The following is a 12,885-nucleotide window of genomic DNA, read 5'->3' as shown; positions in this document are numbered from 1 at the left end:
TGCATTTTATTTATCATCAGCTAATTTCAAGATCAAAGACCGCATTAGGAGAGAGAGCGGATTCAACACTGGTAAGATAATTTAGTCTCACTACTTTTAATGAAGATGATTGTGTTTTAAGGTTCTGCAACTTAGTTTCAGTTTCATTTGATGCAGTAGCGCTTTCATATCTGCCTATAACGTGTCATATAGCCATATAGGGGTGGACTGGGAAAGTGAGCCTAAACTTTCTGGCACAGAGCGGCCCACGGTACCCAGTCCGCAACACACCAAACATAACACAGCAGCTCCTTTTGCACAGAGAAATTTAACACCACCTACTAACAATAAAGAAATATAAATATTTAAGATTTTTTTTATTGAAATTATTTTTATGCTTATTAAAATTTTATAAATAAATATATGCAATTAGAATAAGACATTATAGGTATGTTACCAATCAAATGTTAAATCAAATCAGACAAAATCCATCTTTTCACTGCAGAAGCTGCATCTGAAGTGGCATTTAGATGTATTTACACTGACTGTTTACAAATGCATAAAGAACGTGATAAAATGAATGTTTTAAATACAAAATATATTGAATATAGAAATATGAAATTTTGGGGATTTTTTTTATTTATTTTTTTATATATATATTTTTTTTATTAAACTGTAAATACGAAACTAAAACCGCCAGTAGGTGGCAACAAGTCACTCTCTTAATAAGTAAGTCAACCGATTGGTTCAAAACAGCCGATTCATTCAGGAACGAAGCAAGTGATTATCTTTATAAATGGGTCATTGAATTATTGACTCAAGCGATTCGTTAAAACATGCTGAAAGCTCAAAGCTGTGCCGGTAGACGGATGTCTTATTTTAAAGCCAGACTGTCTTGAGCGAAAACCTTACAGCTTACCTCGCATTCGCGCTAACAACTGCCGTGCTGAATTTGAATCTGCTTGGCCCCGCCTTCTTTGATTTGATTGGCCATCTCAAACTTTTTGACATTGACGAGTGCTGTAAGACCGCTGCAGTGAGCCAGAGCCAGTAAATAGATGAATCATTTTGAGTCTTGTGGGTCACGCGGGTATTCACCTGGGCCGACGAAATATGTAAATGCCTGCTATCATTCATTCTTTATATATTTACGTATAGCAATGGGCCGGCCCACACTGTCCAGCGGCCCACTGGGAAAACGCCCGGTGCTCCAGATGGCCAGTCCGCATTATAGCCAATAACATGCTCTCACATGTTTATTTTTTTTTTTACCATTTTTGGGAGTAGTAAAATTTACATATGTGGATCCAACAACCAGATGCATTTACACTTGTCCAGTTTGGAATGCGTCTCAGACCTCTTCCTGAAGTGGTTTGAGTGATCGGATTTAAATCCGTCTCGAATGCGTTACGGCATTTACACCTGGTCTTTTCACGATCGAATAGCTATCCAATCAGAGAACACGCATGAAGTGACCAGGTGTAAAAAGTCCCATGAATTCTTTGAGACTGACAGCGCCTGTGTAATTTAGTCTGGCTGACTTTGACTCGAAGCACATTTGAAAGATGAATTATCATAGTTTTTATGGATTTATTTATTTTTCAGTCTCAGAAGCAGAACTTGGATTTGAGCAGGCAGGCGAAGTTTGCCTCCACACCCTCGTTTGCCTTGTTCGTCACGCTCAAGAATGTCGTGTGCAAGATCGGAGAAGATGCAGAAGTGCTGATGTCACTCTATGATCCGATTGAGTCCAAGTTCATCAGGTCAGTGCACACATGGACTCAAACGCTTACACTTGCATGCATGAGAAGCCATGCAGTCCTAAACATAGCTGTCAAATAATTGCTTTGTTCAGAGATTTAAAGTAATTTTAACATAATTTTTTTTATAATTATAGCTTGTTATTAATAATTATATTAGTGATTTATTATTTGTAATTAAACATAATTTCAATATTTGACAATAGCCTCACCCTCATTTGGGAGCCATGACGTTTCTCACATTCTTAGTAGTAAATCAACCACAGTGTTTCCATGCACACAATTCTCAATGGTTTGTTTCAGTAGTGAATGATGAATTTTATCATACTTGAGTGTGTCCGCAGAGAAAGACATTTACATTCACATTTAGCAAATGCTTTTTTATCCAAAGCGTCTTACATGCATTAAAGCTGTACATTTATCAATATATGTATTGACTGGGAATCAGTCCTATGATCCTGACTTTGCTAGTGCTATGATCTACCATCTGAGCTTTAGGGGGAAAACGTTTGTAGTATTAATATCTGTTATTTATATCTTCATTTTCTTGCAGTGAAAACTATCTTGTACGCTGGTCCAGCTCAGGTTTGGCGAAAGACATCGATCAGCTGCATAACCTGCGTGCCGTATTCACGGTACGGATTATTTTCAGCTTTACTTCTGACCGATTTCAGTCAAGATTATCATGTTTTTGTTTTGTTTTGTTGTAGTTAACACTAACGCTGTCCTCTACTAAAAATGCATGTGATTCTGTATTCAAATTTGGCTGAAAATGTGGTTATATGATAATGCCATGTTTTAAAATGGCATCACCTTACTAGGTTTTAGAACAACGCTGTGCGCAAACCACCAGGCCACACGTGAAACCCTTCGCATGCATGACCTAATTGTTTTATTTGAACACTAAAATGTGTCGTCCTGTGGCGATGCGCCGCTTCATTATCGGCTCGTTCCTGGAAACACCGTCATGTAAATGAATCCGTTACGGCTTGATTCCATTCATCTGTTCCCGTCTCTTGCATTGTTCCTTAATGAGTAATCACAGTATTATTGGGTGACTCTTTAATTCGTGTTCATCAGTCGTGTTGTCGAATTGGTAATTAAAGTGTTGAAGAAAGCAGCATCATCATTAACGCTGTAAAGGGTAATGAGCTAACGGTCATTAGAGGAGCGGATAAAGAAGCTCACTGGAGATGCTGCCTGACTTGTGTTGTTGCACATATTGTGTGTGTCCATGTACATGTGTTGGCATCTGCCTGTACTTTAACACAGGAAAAAACTATTTTCTATGCTGGAAACTGATTAATTATGAACATGAAATCATATTGAAGTTCTTGTGTTTCTCACCCTATTATGAAAGATATATATATATTTTTTTTTATTGTATGGATTTGTGTATTTGCATGTACATATTTTAATAATTATAGAGCATATGCATTGGTGTGTTTGCGCATGTAGGTACATATTTGCACCCACACACGTGAGCTGTTCTCATTTGCTAGAGGTCATTTCTTTAATGGATGCTGGGCTGTCGAGGGTCAGTTTGTTTTCCCAGAATCCTCTGCTCTCTGCACAAACCCCCAGCGGGGAATGAGTTGCTGCCCTCAATCAAACACTTGCTCGAAACAATTTACCCTTCACCCGGACGCTATACTAACAGTCTGTGTGCACCGGCCCAATCCATGGATCAATCATTGCCTTCCTTGGATAGTTGCTAAACTAACACGTTTAAGTTTAACTAGATGGTTTTAGGCAGAAACACCTGGTGCATGGCCGCTTGGGGGCTCGAAGTGACATGGGGCGTTTTAGAACATGATTGTGCAAGTGCCTGTGCATGTTTTTGTGTGTGTGTTTTTTTTTTTTTTACACTTATGCTTGTGTGTTGGTGTGTTTCTCTCCAGGATCTGGGGAGTGAAGACCTGACGAGGGAGAAAATCAGTTTTGTTTGTCAGATTGTTCGAGTGGGCCGAATGGAGCTCAGAGATAACAACACTAAGAAATTAACATCCGGCCTCCGCAGACCCTTCGGTGTGGCAGGTAGTGCCTCGCTTTCTGCTTTCACACATAAAACTCAATGCACACTTAGCATGGTAACCATAGTGTCCATCAGAATAGCACCAAAAATATACTTTGATTTATTTTCAGATGCTTTTATCCAAAGTGATTTAAGGACCTTTTTTTTGCTATTGACAAACTCTACTATCTATCTATCTATCTATCTATCTATCTATCTATCTATCTATCTATCTATCTATCTATCTATCTATCTATCTATCTATCTATCTATCTATCTATCTATCTATCTATCTATCTATCTATCTATCTATCTATCTATCTATCTATCTATCTATCTATCTATCTATCTATCTATCTATCTATCTATCTATCTCTGAGTTGCCACAGTTTAGCTATAAATGCAAATATATTTTGCAGCCATTTTGTAATCAGTTTTTTTTATTTGTCATGTTAATTTTTGGTGATTGCATACAGATACAATTGTTCAAGCCTTGTATGTAATCAACTGGAAAAATATATTGCATATAAGCTTTGCTGTAAGTGATACAGAACGTGACGCGCAACAAGCTGTAGAAAATGCAATGCACCAATCTTACTGAATTCATGCAGTTTTAATGCATTGAAAACAATGGCCTCTCCACTGATATGGCCATGACCAAAGTGCTTTGTCTGCCTGTAGATAAATATGGTTTTATTACATGTACAATTGCAGTATACAGTAGAAGTCTTGAGCTGGTCCCTGACACTTAGGGTTCAACTTCAGTGTCCAGTGCATTACACAATTTATGAATGACTCCTGTAATTGTGTCTTAAGGATAGATGTGATATGAACTTTATTAAGCTACTTAGATTTGTGGGCGGTTGTGTACTGGTACAAGTCAGTTATTGTGCACAGAAGGTTCCTCCTGTTGTGAACTTGGTACCTCAGTCTCAATGGAAAAAAGGAAATCTGTTTTTCTGTTGAAAATAAATAAATAAGTCCGAACAGGAGAATGAGAGGAGACATGCAGCCTTTGGTTTCAACATCAAACGTTTTTTTGAAGTGGGAAAGCATCTCTCTCTCTATCTTTCTTTCTCTCTCCCCCCCCCTCTCTCTCTCTCTCCCCCCCTCTCTCTCTCTCTCCCCCCCTCTCCCTCTCTCTCCCTCTCCCTCTCCCTCCCTCTCCCTCCGTTCGGTCGTTAGTCTTTATGTGGGCCAGGAAGGAAGAGGCAGAACCTGCATGTGCAATGTCACCTTTAATGTGTCACATTGAGAGACAAGCCAACGCTTCCATTATGGCTCATCAGTTTCCTGTTGCCTGCTGTAAACTCAATCTCAGCTCGGCCACTCCTGCACACGAGGCCAAATGGCCATTTAGAGGCGATGTTCATGTGTTCGGTCAGTAATAGCTGCCGGTTGACAGCTTATCTAGAAAGTGTTGGCTGCTCTCACCTTATAAACCACACATTTAAACTTCCATGATTCTTTCTGTTGTGCTTTACTATGTTTTTCAGTGATGGGATGAATCTCAGAGAAATATTAAGGTCCTATTACACCCTAAAATTAAAAGGGGGAAAAAAGCATTTTGCATAAAGAAAACAGAGCCTTTTTTTAGAACAAGAAAAATTTGGGATATCATTTTAATGACAATTTAATTTGGATTCTCATTCAAAATGTGAGGAAGAGTCATACAGTAATACAAATAATTAAATTTATTAAATTAATTGAATTCAATGCAGTAGTTACTCCCATGATGTAATATTTATTTAATTAATTAATTAATATTTACTTTTTTTGCATTACAGTAGTGGAAATTTGGTAGTAGAAACAAATAATGGATAATTATTTTTGGAGACAGTGATTTTTATTAAAGCCATCTTAATAGAATTTTGGATTGGGAATTTGCTGGGACAGTCTGTTTAAAGGGTTAGTTCACCCAAAAATTTAAATTCTGTCAGTAATCGCTCGCCCTCATGTTGTTCCAACCCCGTAAGACTTTCGTTCATCTTCGGGACACAAATTAAGATATTTTTGATGAAATCTGAGAGCTGTCTCACTCCTCCATAGGCTTCTAGGTAATTGATATCTGCCGGACCAGAAAAGTTAGTAAAGACATTGTTGAAATAGTCCAAGTGACTACAGTGGCTCAACCTTAAGTCTATCAAGCGACGAGAATACTTTTTGTGCACAAAAATCCCCAAAAATAACGACTATATTCAACTATTCATTTGCTTCTGAGTGAGTTCATGAGAGCGCCACGACGCATGCGCGAGAACTGAGAAGATGACGATCATTTGATGGGAAAGTGTGAAAGCTAAGCCATTCATTTTGCGGCATTGGAAAGGCACTTTTACGTTTTCTCGTTCGTTTCTCACGATTCGGACATCCAGGAAACGATTTGCGCACAAAAAGTATTCTCGTCACTTGATAAACTTAAGGTTGAGCCACTGGAGTCACTTGGACTATTTTAACGATGTCTTTACTAACTTTTCTGGGCCGGCAGAATGAAATTACATAGAAGCCTATGGAGGAGTGAGACAGCTCTCAGATTTAATCAAAAATATCTTAATTTGTGTTCTGAAGATGAACGAAAGTCTTACGGGGTTGGAACAACATGAGGGAGAGAAATTACTGACAGAATGTTCATTTTTGGGTGAACTAACCCTTTAGAGTAAATGTCAAATAATGTCGCAATAGTCAATCAAAAAAAAATAAAAAAAAATTTTTTTTCTTTTTTTTTTTCGGCATGAAATATGAGCTGGTTATTTCTTCTTTTCATGAGATTGACCCAAAGTTGTTTTCCCAGGCAGATATTATTCTCTTCTCATTACTCTCTCTGCAGTAATGGACGTCACAGACATCATCACGGGCAAGATGGACGACGAGGACAAGCAACACTTCATTCCGTTCCAGCCGTGAGTATGAGTTCATCACAGCAGTCTTTGTGGAGGCGAACGCAACATCACGACAGTTACTGCCTCAAAACCGAGAAAACACTTCTGACCATTATGAGTGTGTGAAATGCTTTCTAGTTAGGCACTAGGTTTTTAGAAAGGACCAGTAAAACCACAGGCACCTACGGTAAATAGAGGCTTCTCGTTTAATGCAAAACAAGTGCTAGATTTGGTTGCATGGTGACAAAAAAAACAAATCTCACTGACCAATAATATTTGAGGCTTTTGGGTCATCAAACAAACAAAGAAATAGGGCTAACGATTTTTCTAGTCGATTCTATTAGTCGTTCATTTAAATCAATAGTCGACTAATCGCACGTTTATGATATCAATTTAATAATTTTAATTGGAGAATAGATGAGTTTCAGGGCTGAGAAAGAATAGCTTATGATATAACATTGCTAACATTGTTCTACATTACAGAGAAATACCATACCATAATACTGACTGGAAAAAATTATTATGAATGTGTTGGGGAAAAAACTGCAAGCAGACTGTCTGAACATTTGAATAATTTATTAATAAACTTGTGATTTCTGAGTTCGTGTCGGCTGCAAAGCTGAAGTTGAGGATGTTGGTTCATCATTTCCGCAGGATAGTGGACGCGCATATAAAGAGAAATGGACGTTTCGTGTAGATTACGCAGTCAGAGAATATTTGTTTTTCGATTTGAATTGGTTCATTTAAAAGTAGACATATTTTTCATGTCTGTGAGGCAAGTATACACTGAGTACACTCTTATCTGTGTGACAAAAAATTTAGTATTTCAAGTTCTTTCTGCTATTATCAGGAAAAAATGCAAGTGATTTGGACGGGGCCTCCTGGTTAGTGAGGAAGGTAGTTTATGAGGTGTTGTGTAGTCATACGTTGTTTTTTATGGCATAGGAAGGTTAATTTGAGTGTTAGTTTGTCTGTGTCTGTTTTCCTGATTTCTGCTGTATCATCTCAATGCTCTGTGTTATTTACTCTTTGAAAACAACACTTTACACACACTCTTGTTCTGTAGGAGAGCCATACGTGCCTCACATTCTGTCACTAAATAAGACTACACTTCAGTCTTTCTCTGCTTTGCCACTCTCACAGTCTAGCTGGGTCACTCACTCGCTCGGAGAGGAATGGAAGAGTTGGTTGTGAATTGTGGGGTGTTTAAAATGGGTGCTCTCACTTTAAGCAGGTGTTTGATTTGTTGCAGCTCATTTGTGACTTCAGATTAGCTCCGTTCCAAAATCCAGTGAACTATCTTGCTGTCTTCTGCTGCCTACATAGACCGCATCCTAACTGAAACGAAGCCTCATAAGTGACTGAAGTAAATTAGGCAGATAATTATTATAAATATTTAATTCATATGTAATATAAAAAAATAAAAAATAAATTCATAATAAAATGTATTTTACAATGTTATATAATAATAATAATAATAATAATAATAATAATAATAATAAAACTAATAATAACAACAACAACAACAATAATATTCTGCCAGATACTCATAAATACATTTTTATTAACTTGAATTAAATAATTTTACAGTATAATACTACTAATAATAAATTTGCCAGGTGATAATACATTAATTTAATTAAAATGAATTATATAATTAATTTAACATGAATTTATTAATAATAATAATATGGCTGATAATTATAATAACTTGTTTTAATTAAGTTGAATATTTATTTTTCTCTTTTTTCTTTCTTTTTGTTATATTACAAAGACAAATATTCATTTAATACACTATTTAATATTGTCATTATTTTGTTGTATTATATCAAATATAAATACAAATGTATTTTTTTATATATATTTAATTTATAATCAATATTCATTTAGCTTGTCCACTCTTGGATGCATTTTTTACTATAACTGAGGCATATTAAATGGTATCATATTAACTTTGCTGCCTTTTAGTTGAGATCCGTCATGCCTTTAAAATGCAGTCTAGATAGGCAGCCTACTAGGTTTTGGAGCAGAGCTAGTGTGTATTTTTAGACTCAGCTTCATCTGTGTTTGGGTGAGATGGAGGGTCATCTCTTAAATTACAGCATCTCTTTGTGTCTCTCCTGTCACCCATCCCGCATTACTGTTTGCTAACAAAATGGCTTTTGTCCCTGTCATGGTATCGGTATCACTGTTTGGTGTCTTCCCTCCCTCTCTCCCTCTCGCTTTCTTCATCCATCTCTTCTCTTTCTTTTTCTTCTGCTCATGTCCACCCTTATCTGGCTCTCTGTGGCTACTACTCTTCTCCTCTCTTTCTCTTCCTTCTCTCTCTCCTCTCCGTTGGCGTGTTGCCTGTCGTGTGTGAACTCCAGGCTAGCGTTGGATGACGCCATTCGCCACAGGCAGCTGAACATCTCCCGTTTTTCACCCAGGGTGGCGGGCGAGAACGACTTCCTTCAGACAGTCATCAACAAGGTCATCGCTGCCAAAGAGGTCAATCACAAAGGTCAAGGTAAAGGTCACTGGGCCCAAAGCCTGCACTGGGGTGAACATTATACTAAGGCCCTATGATTTCCATGACGCAGCACATTTAATTTAATAATTGTTACTTTCATTTGCTTACATTTTAAAAGATCAATTAAAAATAATATTTTATGCCTTCATATGGTTACCACCCTTTTTGATAATAAATTTGTATTGAATAAAAAATCTGAAAAAATAAATAAAATAAAACGGGCAACACAGTATATCTAAAAAAAAAACATATCATAGGGCTTTATTATTGTAAAAATTAAATAAATAATTATTATTAAATTGTTAGTTGAAACAATTAAATTGATTAGACATACTTTTTGAGTATTATGTTTTAATTCTACCACTAAAAAGAAGAATTTATGAATTAATAGGGTCCTACAAATTGGTCCTTAATTGTTGTTAAATTTTGTACGTTTTAATAAATTGCATTTTAATACATTTTAATGTAACCATTAAAACAGAATCAAGAATAATTAAACAGAAACAAAATGGAATTTGGGGAAAAAATTTAACGTTTTATAGGTCCCTACATTACCCAAGGTTTACTCGTATGCCGTATCTTAACCTACAGTAACTGGTGCGAAATGATATCTGTATGGTAAGGAATATTCCTGGTATGAAACGAAGCTGGGATGGTTATTTGACTGCTGTTATTGAACTGCAGTTTAATTATGTGGCCTAGTTTAAGTTTGAGAAGTTAAAAATACGGGATTTTAAAAACTGATCTGTGGAGATTGAGACCGGGCTTGTCCCAGATACGATCAAACTGTGTGTCAGAGTTCCTGCCAGGAGAGTTTCACAATCTAAAGGCGCCTGAATCGTACAAATGACAAAGTTATTGAGCAACATTAATTGACGTTAAATGGGATTCATCAAGCATGAGAATTTGCACATGCCAAGGAGAATGGGAACCGAATATGTTACGACACAAGATCTGTCTGGATGCACTGGTGTCAGATAACATCACAATCCATCACCACAAATACAATCCATAAGGAATCCATACAATCCTTAATTGTCATAAGATATATGGTCATAACACAATATGATTTTAGAATTTTTTTTTTTTTTTGAGGTGAAGTATGACCTGATTTTTTCTTTTCTTCTTTATTGGGTTTAATAAGTACATCCGCAGAGTCGTTTTTCATCAATATTCTTAACAGCTCATGTTATTTGCTCAGATTGCTCCATTTAGTCTTTAATTTTGTGGTATAAAATATTCAAATTAAATAACAGTCACTCTGCCTCCTGCAGGGTGTTTTCTCAGCCATTAAACTAATCCGGTGTTCTTAATTATTTTGTGTAGATCATTAATAATGAGGTTTTATATTACGTTCCTGTGAGCTGTTAAGCACAAATAGGAAGTGTTTTTGTATGTCAGTCCTGGAAACTGTGTGTGTGTGTGAGAGAGAGAGAGAGAGAGAGAGAGAGAGAGAGAGATTGTGTATGTGTGCATTTAATTCCACTCTTTTTCTTTGGTCCTCAGGTTTGTGGGTTACACTGAAGTTGCTTCCAGGTGATATTCATCAGATCCGTAAAGATTTCCCTCACCTGGTGGACCGTTCCACCGCTGTCGCTCGCAAAATGGGCTTCCCAGAAATCATCATGCCAGGTATCCATCATCAAACTCTAGCTTCAATAAGATTGACAATGAGAAGTCCACCCAGACCATTAATGAAAACTAAGCTGCCGAAGTGACTTGTAAAGAACTTGTCATGATGCAAATTAGCATACGACAAACCATATGTTAGGGACGTTATTCCTCTCAGAGTTTTCCAAAGGGTTTGCTGATGCTCATGAGCGGGAATAGTCAAGAAAAACTAATTTAGTTGACTTTTTAATTGAGAATAAAATAAGAGTAAGCCACCCACCACCCAAATGATGACCTTTTGAATGTTCATGCACCTCTTGTTTTAGCTACTTTTGTGCATTTTCCTACAAAAGTCTAAGATCTGTATCTAATATCTCCAAACGGGGTGTTTTTAGCTGTAGATCATATTGAGTCTGTTAATAATTGAAAATGAGACGTTGTGCATGTTTTTTTTAGGTGATGTTCGTAATGACATTTACGTGACGCTGGTTCAGGGGGATTTTGATAAAGGCAGTAAGACGACACCCAAGAACGTGGAGGTCACCATGTCTGTACACGATGAAGATGGAAAGAAACTCGAGGTAATGTGTGTGAGACAAGCATTTTAATGAATAATCCAAATTCAATATTACTGAAGCTCAGTCTATAGCATTTTTAGGGATAATGTTGATTACTGTAGAAAATCATTTAGACTAAAATAAATAATGAATACGTAATCTAATAAAAGACAGATAAACATGATACAATTGTTTGTCTATGTAAAGCATAGTTGCATATTTGCATAGTTGCATAGTTGCATGTCGAAAGGGAAGATTTAGACATTTTTAAGCAATATGCATATGAACTTATAAAACTGAGCTTTTCCCCCCTCTTTCAACGTACAACTACTTGATATAATAAATGTAGATATATTTTAAGCTCTTAAAAGCAATCCAAGAGGAAATGTATAAATGCTAAAAAGTAAGGGGCCTAAAATTGAACCCTGGGGGACACCATTAAGGACAGAGCCAATCTCAGACCTGAAACCACTCATAAAAACAAACTGATGGTGATCAGAGAGAAAAGATCCAGGTTAAAATGGTCTCTGTGGCCCTGTTTACACCTGGTGTTTTGGTCGATCGACCATTTCCAGAGCAGTGGGGATTTCTTTAAGACTGCAAGGGAAGCACGGCTTCCCCTATAATGTCAAAAAATGAATGGTCAAATATGTATTATTGTGTTAACATTTTATTGACTAAAAATGCGTTAGAACACTTTCATCTCGAAGACGAGTTTGTTCAGAATCAGCTTCATACAGCAGGTCGGCTGACTCGATTTCCTTCTCATACATTCCCGTAGAGTCACAGTGCATTTCCCTGTTGAAGCCTTCGAAAACTAGACGGTCATTGGATAAATACTGCGATTATGTCCCGCCCACGGACGCTCAGCGTCTCTGAGGGTGAATGAATGAGGAGTGGGCTGGCCTGGACTCCGGGCTTCTGCCTGATGATTGGAGGGTCTGTCGAAAGACTGCATCTCCTTTTGATTGACAGCGATTTCATACAATAAAAAGTCGCTGATCCTGAAGCTATTCGAGCTCAGTCCCATCGCGGATTTTTCAAGTGTAGTAATAATGAAAAAATTATTTTCAAAATATATTATTAGTAGTAGTATTATTGTACTTTATTATATTATTATTTATACCTTTATTATATTATTACATTTATACAATTATACCTAACTCTGCTGGCCATTGAGAGGACACTGGTCAAGTCACTGGAAAAGACGCCTAGTTGGTACGACAGGGTCACGGAACATTTTCTTGAAAAGGAACGTAGGGTATAAATAAATGGACAATTTTTATAATGTAGGCCAAAAATGAGCTTCCCCTCTTTGAAAGACCAGCAGCCGCCACTGTTCCAGAGGTAGTCGAAAACACATTCAACCGGATTGCTTTCATAGTGTAAATGCTCATGTGGCCGAATGCGTTCGAACAGCACAAAATACTGTCTTCTCTCCGCATGCTGACCTCATGTGTAAACATTACGGGAAGCCAGACTGGATTTAAACGTTGTCTGCTGAAGACCCAGGTTTGGTTTGAAGACGAAAAACGTACCTCGTTTGTGCTTTTTTTACTGCCCACATAATCTTTCC

At 37.1% G+C, this 12,885-nt stretch overlaps 1 protein-coding gene across 2 annotated transcripts in view; it reads left to right on the top strand.

Moving 5' to 3' along the window:
* dock1 (dedicator of cytokinesis 1) overlaps positions 1-12,885 on the top strand; it is a 239,870-nt gene that overhangs the window by 37,505 nt on the left and 189,480 nt on the right. For both annotated transcript variants that reach the window (XM_084434637.1, XM_084434636.1), the window contains exons 8-14: positions 1,585-1,742; positions 2,293-2,374; positions 3,641-3,776; positions 6,578-6,650; positions 9,059-9,138; positions 10,648-10,773; positions 11,209-11,333. In XM_084434637.1, coding sequence (XP_084290763.1) covers positions 1,585-1,742; positions 2,293-2,374; positions 3,641-3,776; positions 6,578-6,650; positions 9,059-9,138; positions 10,648-10,773; positions 11,209-11,333 — 780 coding nt within the window. The remainder of the gene's footprint in view (positions 1-1,584; positions 1,743-2,292; positions 2,375-3,640; positions 3,777-6,577; positions 6,651-9,058; positions 9,139-10,647; positions 10,774-11,208; positions 11,334-12,885) is intronic.

Source organism: Rutilus rutilus (genome assembly GCF_951802725.1).
Source record: "Rutilus rutilus genome assembly, chromosome: 16".
Classification (NCBI taxonomy): Eukaryota; Metazoa; Chordata; class Actinopteri; order Cypriniformes; family Leuciscidae; genus Rutilus; species Rutilus rutilus.
The sequence above is the reverse complement of the archived record's forward strand: the minus strand, read 5'-3'. Positions and strand labels throughout refer to the sequence as shown.